Raw genomic sequence first — 8256 nt, 5'->3', positions numbered from 1 at the left:
GAAAAGCGTCGATTGAGAGCGATTAGTAAAAGTTAGTAGTTAGTCTCAACACATATTTGAGGCCAGAGAAAGTAGCCGCGTCTCTGGCTTGTATTGCCTTGTCCGCTTTTGGCGCACCAGTTCCAGTTCTTGTATTCAAGTGTTCCGAGCCTTCCTCTCCCCCTTCTTGATCGGCCTTTTTTCATGTCTTTGTAAGTGAGAGCTCCTTCAGAAATCAGTGTTAGAACTCTTTGGAAGCTCAAAGCGATTGCTTGTTGTCTCCTCCGAAGGATTACCTCCAATCTGTTCTTGTCTGGCCCAAGAAAAGGATCCAATTTGGAACCACCTCCCTCCTTCAGGTTGTTCTATCTGTCAGTTGTCATGTGTTCTGACGCAGTCCTAGTAATCATTTGTTCACAAGTCCTTGGATGAAGCATGTCAAGAACGCACCTGTCGTCTCTTCTTCAGCTTCTAGGGGGGAAAAAATCAATATGATATTTGTGATGAAAGCGATTGTGTGTTAGTGGTTGTCATGCTTCAAGTCCTTGTTCCATTTCCAGATGGACTGACTCCGTGGACTAACTGATTGATTGACTGACTGACTGACTGACTGACCTACCGATAAGCTGACCGACCTTCCCCGAGTCAAGCATGAATCCCGATGTCGACACGATCCTCGCCCCATGGTCCCATCTTGATCCGCCGATATCCGCCCACTGCGACCTTCTCGTGTGGACTGACCCTCGAGAGCATGGTCCGCCATCGCACCTTCGTCCTGTTCCTCTTGGGAACGGTGAGTGCCACGTTCGTGCTCATCTCCATGAATCGGACCCCCAGATCCGGCATCGATTCTTTCGTGGTGGAGACGCAGAATCAGCTCCACAACTTGAAGAAGAACTTCGAGCCCGAGAAGAGCATTCTGAGTGTGAGCGATGACTTTCTCGAGCCCTTGGGCCTCTTGGGCCCCTCTGAGGGCCTGTGGCCTAATGCCAGTTGGCGTGGGGTTTATAACAATGCCTCCGAGCCCGTGATCGTGAGTGCCGTGAGCAATGGCCGCGAGGGCGAGGCCGTTCATTTCGTACGTAACACCCAATTCATCCTGCCCAACTTGACCGTGATCCTCTATGACTTGGGTTTGACCCGCAACGGGCGGGACTTGCTCAGCCAGTATTGCAACTCTTCGTTGTGCCTCATCCGAGACTTTGAGTTCGGGAAGTTCCCGGGACACGTGTCCAATTTGAAAATCCACGCCTTCCGACCGCTGATCATTCAGGAGACGCTGAAGGATGCGGGATGTGTGCTCTGGCTGAGTATCGATCAGCGCTTTACCCAAAGTGATCTTCAGCCTTATCTGCAACAAGCCCGAGAGTCCGGGGTCCTGGCTTGGCCGCATTCAGATCGACGGGTGCCCACTTCCAGCATGACCCATCCGAAAATGTTCACCCGTCTCGGGATCAAAGACCTCGAGAACTTCAACTTTCAACACATGGTCGACCTCAAGGCCCTTCTTTTGTACAACCTTCACGACACTCACGTGAATCTCATGGGGCGTTGGGTTCGATGCTCGCTCATTGACGACTGTATCGAGCCCTTGGGCGCCCAATCCACGGGATGTCGGTTCGACAAGAAGCCACAATATCGGTACTCCGGCTGCCACGCCTACGATGTCTCGGCTCTGAACATCATCTTGGGTCAAATGTTTGGCTTCAATGAAGGCCGATACGTGGCCAAGGCCGAGCCGTTCTTTGTCCAAATGGGCGATGAATCCGAGGAAGAGACCGATCTGACCCTCAATACTACGTTACCTTCGCCGAAATCCGAGGAGGCTTCTCAGTTGCCCGCAGAATGGAGAACTTCCTCCACCCGATCTAGTCACTCTTTACGGAAACGAGGGCGAAAACGCCGATCCCTGAGTAACGCCAACATGGACATTTGAAGTGCCAGGATAAAGTATGTTTTTTGATCAGTATTGTCGTCATTGTCCCCCTACCCCTATCCCATTCTTTTTGGATCTTGTCAGAATGACTAACAGATGCGTCATGAAGGTGTGAAGGCATTCGCCAAAAAAATCTCCCATTGTCTCGCCTGAAAATTACGTCAGATCTGATTTTTTACGTTTATTTCCATCCGACTACCAATACTACTGCTTTTTAGGTTTTCATCTGTGCCATCATTACCACGTCCCTACTGAGAATGAATGTATTTTCTGCCATTGATTTTACATCATCTTCTCGAACATCAAACATGTGATATTTACCGAGTAAAAACTAAAAAAACTACAAGGAATTTAAATAGGATCTTTGTTCAGATTTCTTATTTATTCGCGCGTGTGGATCATTCCGTCATTCGGGAATTATCATTTGGTCGGTGGAACAAGAGATGTCACCAACAACATAAAACTTGAAACAAATCTTGGACAGAAACCAAGCAGGTCGGTTTTTTGGAGGAGAGGATGAAGATGGGAGATCTCTTCTTCACATGGGATGGCAATGGTGTGAAATATATCTAGTAACACCTGAGGCTCGTCTCAAAATATGCTCTCATTTGTTAAGAAACATGTTAATTAAAGGGATCCATAATTAACATTTTTTGTTCAAAAATGGAACAGCATCTTTTCGCCCGTCCCAAGGGAGTCTCCCGGGACGACCAATTTGGACTGTTCCTAATTTTGGCTTACTTTGTTGTGAGAGTCGCGATTTAAAAACTAAAGAGACTTGTCGTCTGAATACTGAGAGATATTGCCTCTCAGTACGTTGCGATGAAAACAGAAGAAAGGATACCGGTTAAGAACCAGTGACCGGTTTTTCGTAGGGGAAAATCTGGGTGATCTTCCCGATCCCTTTGGATCGGCCATCTCGGAAAAGCAGTCTCTGCCCTACTTTGATGTATTCCGGATGTCGAATAAACCGGAAGATCACAGAGGCTTGGTCGTTGTTTTGCAAGCCCTTGGCGGCAATAATGGCCTCCATAACGGCGGTTTGTCGCACATTACCAATGTGAACACTGGTCTGAAATCCGGGCGAAATGGCCTTAGGATGGAATAGCACCGAAATCTTGGCCTGGAAATACAGACAGGCGTGGGTTTCCGTGGCTCGAGGATCCACAAGACTCATGCCTCGGCGCAGATCCGAAAATGGAAAGTCAATGGCCAAGGCCGCCGATTGTGTGGCACGAACCAAGCGGCATCCAGCGCGGTTCCGTTTGATTGAGCTCACACTCACAGATTGGAAGTGGCCATCAGGGAAAGGTCCCAGGTTCATGGTCATGCCCTCCGTAATGATGCCTTGAGTGACCAGCCCACCAACCACTGTACCCACATGAGGCACGTCGAAGATCTCGTCAATCTGGAACTCGGGATGGTCTTGCTCCAGTTTCTCCTGCTCTTTGAGCCCGGCACCAGGTGGGAGGAGATGGAGGAACTTCTTGGCCAGGGTCAAGCCGGTCCCGGTGACGGCACTGACGCAGAAAATCGGCACCACATTCTCCTTGAGGGCGTTTCCCGCCGCTGTAATGCAATGGTCGGCTGTTTTGACGACGAGGGGCACTTTATTGGCTCCGACACTGGTGAGAAGGCTTTGGAGAGAGGCAAGAGTGGCTTGAAGTTTGGGCTTGGGAGTCATGTCCACTTTGGTAACCATCACAAAGAAGGGAACCTCCAAAGCCACGGCCATGGAAAGCAGATCCTGGGTCATCGGCACCACGCCCGCACTCGCACTTATCTAAAAACACCAAGGTGGATTGCATTTACTAAATGATGACGGACTTGACTTGCATGTGTAAGCTCGATGTTTTTAAGAAAGTCAAATTTAACAGTTGATTGAAAAGTTTCAAAATAATATCAATGGCTTCAAAAGGTAGACAAGAAGGCGTAATGTTGTTTGAGCACTCGGTTTGAAAACTACTTTTTATATCATGTTAGGTTTCAATCGAAGGTACAATTATATAAGCAGTAAAGCCAAAGCTGTTACCTATGGTTGTGCGCGCTAAAAAACATGGCATGAAATTAGTGCTGGGGCGAGTCCGGACTCGAGTCCGAATGCACTCGAGTCTTATACTCAATTTTGGAGGCATTGGCCGAACTCGAGTCTTTTAAAAAGGACTTAAAACCGGACTAGCCGGTTTGCTTAAACTGACTCTCCGGACTCGCTCTAGCACTGCAAGACATGATCGGGTATTTCTCTAGAAATTTGAAAAGGCCCCACATCGCTTTTTCGTGGGCGGTTTTTTTGGGAGCTATTAAAATAAAATAATAAAATTTGGTTTTACCAACGAATCCAAATAGTAAGCCAAGCTAGTCTGTGAATGTTGGAATGATCTGGTTCTGTCAAGTTTGACTTGAAAAATGCTACCAGATCGACAAAGTCTTCACATCCCCTAGGCATGCATTCAAATGGGATAACACAGGTGCCCAAGAAATGAGAGAGCAGGATCTCATTACTCCAACTAACCGGGATTATCTGAGGGTTGTATGTTCTAGCAAAAACGCATTTTATACTTAAACAATATACGGAAAAAATGAACAGTTTTGACACTCACCACTAACATCACATAATGAGGACAATATCCCGTCAGTCCAGATATCGTGGTTCGCAAGTACTTTTGATGTCCGGCCAAATCAATGAACGTGATGAGCTTGCTGGAGTGCTCGCAAATCTCCTCAGCCGTATTGCACTGGACATAATCAATGGCTTGTCCATCGGCATCGAATCCCAAAAGCTCATGGGAGATGGACGATGTGCGTCCAGATTGAATCTCGTGGAGATGGCGAAACATGTTCAAACGGGCCCGCCCTCGACCATTATCCAAGTGGCCTTGGGTCAACACACCCACCAGAGTGGATTTACCCACATCCGCATTGCCCAAGACACACACACGCAAGTCAATACATTGCTGATCGTCAGGAACCTGAAATTACCACCTCATGGTGAGATCATTGGCCAATTTAATCGATGGGTATTCACTAATTACGTAATTATGTGGAATACCTTTTCATAACTAATATTGACAATTGTTTATCAGATTGCCCTTTGATTCATTTTTTCAGTATTCTTGCGTACAAACACATCAAAAAGTACTATCACTCTGAATTCCACCGAACCTGACTCATTTAAAGCGACTTTAAAAACGCCAACATGTTGAATAACCAAAGGAATCTAAATATGCCCAAAATACCTCTTCTTAAACCATGTGTGATTTCTCATTTTTTGTACGAACTTTACTCCGTTTTCTTTTTGGAGCTGGGAAGTCGAAGCCAAACCCCTCTCATTCATTCTCTTGCTATCTCAAGCTAATACTCACTTTCCTGACCAACACTTCGGCCACCGTACGTAATCCATGCTCGGTCGTGGTGACCTTTTCCCGGAGCACGTTGATGGTGGCGCCCAATCGGCGAGCCATTTCCCGTAACGTGTCCAAACTCGAGGTCAGATCCTCTTCGGAGAGACCGGTCATCAGGCCATTGTCCTCGACGCCGATCTCGTAAATGGCCTCACCTGCACCAATCATTGGACAATCAATCAGAGGTTTGTCTTTCAAACATACTAGGGGAATACTACGGTATACCTGCATCATCAACATATCCCGCTTACCTTGTCCTTCGCGTAATCGCCATTTCATTTGCGTGACTAGATGTTCAAGGCGTTGCTCGGTGGGGTTGACCAGTTTGAGCTTGTACTCAATGTTGCCCTGTTGAGGCTCGGGCGGCAATGAGGTGAAATCGCCCTCGCTGTGCGACGAGTGCATGCGGGTCCGGATGCGGAACGTACCAATAGGCTGTGTCTTCAAGTGCGTTAGATCGATAGCCGTCTTGGATCGGGGCGGGAGAACCCGTCTGGATACGGGCTTGGATTGGGCCAGAAAGGCCGAGGCCGATAGGCAGCCCAAATCATCCCACGAAGCGGGTTCGTCCGACGTACCCGGATCAAAGAGGTCGAAGCCCGAAAAACCGGACATCATGGCGGGGGCGGTGAGTGATCTATCGGACAGATGAATCAGGAATGGAGTTGAGGGCCCGGACAAGTTCTAAAAAGACGGCGTTGATTACTGCCCTGTTATTACACCATAAGTCCCTGACACAAGAAAGAGCTTAGATTTCATCAGCCAGGATTGATTCAATCGATTTCAGCGCGATCGACGATTGTTTTTTCAGGTCATTTCTGATTAGTAGTCGCAAATTGTAGGGGTCGGAAAGATTAATTTAATTCGGTTGAATTTAGATTGAAGCTTCTATGACCATAGAATGATCTAAGATTTCGGGAAAACAATCTGATCAATTAAGGAGCAAATTTGCTAGTCATAATTTTTCCATTTCGTCCGGTTTTTCATGCAAGAGCAAAATTAAAAATGCTTTCAATTTCGAATAAGTTATCTCATTTTGGCCATGCCCTTTCACGAGTACATGTTTGGAACTAGTATCAAAATTTACACCACAGTAATCACTAATCAGTTTTAGCTACGAGAAGCTTGAAGGTCTGAAACTATCTTACATTGAGACATCTTGTTCAAAAGCTATTCTCAGTCACTGTCCTAAGTTACAATGCCAGGATGCCTTGAAAATATAAACTTAAACTTTGGTTATTTCTGCAGGAGCCTGCATTGTTAATCTAAAAGGCCATGGTTACACCCCAATTCACATTTTTCACCCACTAAAATACCCCAAATAGCCAAATTATGCAACAAAGAGTGACCTATTTTCAAAGTTTGCGTCCCAATTTCGGCCAAAAATGGTCACTGATTTTTCTGACCTCTAGTCATCACTTACATAAAGTCTGGGCCTATTGGGCACTGACCTCTTTTCCACAATGTTTTATTGGGGCTATGAACAATGTAAACACCTAAGTTAGGACTGTGAATGTTCATTCGACAAGGGCCGCCAGAACAATGTCGATTGATTGCACCACAGCATCTGGGAGTGACTCATGGTCTTGGTCATCAAACGGCCATCCCCTCTCAGGCCTTCAACCATCAGGTTGGCGGACTGAATAGACTGACTGGACTGACTGGACTGGGACGGTTCCCGAGGTCAAATAGCAATCCCCAGCACCACACTAGGCAGGCTAATCTACTCACGGGATGGTCACAGGGACTCCGGAAATTCGACCCACTACCAAGTCCAATCCCATGAACTCTGAGAACACAAAGGCCGTTGTGGCTTGCCAATAGGTAGGTGAAGTGGAGCAATTCGTGTTTCCATGGGCCTATGACGTCTATGTGTCTATCTATCTATCCACTCTCTCGTTCTCGATCGGCTTCCAGTTGAAGCCCGCCAAGTGCACTAACAACGTCGCCTCTCTCCCCGATCTTACCATGCCCGCCTCCCTGACCGCCCGCTTGCCTACCTGCCTGACTAACTGCCTGACCAGCAACGACCCAATGGAATCCTCGTAGGGTCCTGATCTTAAGACAGACAAAGGGATGAACAGCTGTTCCAACTGAGCGTTGCAACAATCCAGGACAGACTAATCCATTGACTAATCCAGCTATACGGGCCTGCTGCCTAACTGGGCCTGATTCTAGTTTCAGGTGAGAGATAGAATAATAGGCAGAGGGATGCCCAATGCCCAAGGAATGTTGGTGGATTGTCAACAATACGTCGTATCGAAGCAATCATGGCAGACGAGAGCAGCAAAAAAGCGCAAAAGTAGCAGAAAAACGCCATAGGGATTGACAAAAATGGCGATAGAATCAGATTCACCCTATTCTCAGCTATTATTTACGTGGTAATAAAAGCATTAATCTTCTATCTAACATTGAGTCCTGCTTTGTGGCTGTTTTTTTTAATTCATGTTGTTTACTAATGCCCACCACAGCTTTGTGCCAAAACACTAGAATTTTTTCACACTTAGTAAGTTTTCTTTTGGCCTGACTTAATAGCCATAAACTAGCTTGTGAAAATGACGCCATTCTCAATTATTTCGCTCTAACCTAAGTTATCAAAAGCGCAAAATCCATCTCAAAGCCCAAGAAGTGGCGCTACTGTCAAGGAAGTGTCATCGTTTGGCGGGCGCGCTGTCCACTCCTTCCTCTCCATCTTGGAAATGAAATGTCAAAAGTCAATCCATGCTCCCTTACCAGAACAAAGACCGTCATAAACGGAGCTGATGTGAGGGCTAGCTGACCTGTGGAACCACGATTAGTGCCGTCATCAACCCTGGTGAGCACGGGGCCACGGGCTTCTTAGTGCGGGTCGATCTGTCTGACAGCTGACAGTAGCGATTATTGGGTTGTTTCGGATGACTCGAGAAAATTCAGCCCCCGCTGTACTTCCAGGAGCCGCGC

The 8256-nt window shown here is 47.0% G+C and overlaps 2 protein-coding genes across 8 annotated transcripts in view; one reads left to right on the top strand and one right to left on the bottom strand.

Annotated features, from left to right (window-relative positions):
* LOC131891039 (uncharacterized) overlaps positions 1-2276 on the top strand; it is a 3368-nt gene extending 1092 nt beyond the window's left edge. The window contains exons 1-2 of one of the 2 annotated variants that reach the window (XM_059240527.1): positions 12-338; positions 540-2276. In XM_059240527.1, the coding sequence (XP_059096510.1) occupies positions 641-1915 (1275 nt within the window). In that variant the 5' untranslated portion in view covers positions 12-338; positions 540-640 and the 3' untranslated portion in view covers positions 1916-2276. Of the gene's footprint in view, positions 1-11; positions 339-539 lie in introns of those variants that run through there. The other variant, XM_059240526.1, reaches the window with a different exon arrangement.
* A 12-nt stretch (positions 2277-2288) lies between these two features.
* Positions 2289-8082, bottom strand: LOC131891038 (GTP-binding protein 2-like). 6 transcript variants are annotated; one of them, XM_059240518.1, is made up of 5 exons: positions 8050-8082; positions 5568-6000; positions 5278-5471; positions 4516-4884; positions 2289-3698 (listed from the first exon to the last, which is right to left on the bottom strand). In XM_059240518.1, exons 1-5 carry the CDS (start codon positions 8065-8067, stop codon positions 2763-2765), a joined length of 1950 nt encoding a protein of 649 aa, XP_059096501.1. In that variant the 5' UTR covers positions 8068-8082; the 3' UTR covers positions 2289-2762. The 6 variants fall into 6 exon arrangements, with proteins under 6 accessions (XP_059096501.1, XP_059096505.1, XP_059096502.1 ...); XM_059240522.1 differs by lacking the exon at positions 8050-8082 and adding an exon at positions 7317-7477; XM_059240519.1 differs by lacking the exon at positions 8050-8082 and adding an exon at positions 7048-7283 and having other exon boundaries at positions 5568-5953.
* Positions 8083-8256: the final 174 nt, after the last annotated feature.

The sequence above is a fragment of the Tigriopus californicus genome, chromosome 11 (assembly GCF_007210705.1).
Source record: "Tigriopus californicus strain San Diego chromosome 11, Tcal_SD_v2.1, whole genome shotgun sequence".
NCBI classification, from domain to species: domain Eukaryota; kingdom Metazoa; phylum Arthropoda; class Copepoda; order Harpacticoida; family Harpacticidae; genus Tigriopus; species Tigriopus californicus.
The sequence above is the reverse complement of the archived record's forward strand: the minus strand, read 5'-3'. Positions and strand labels throughout refer to the sequence as shown.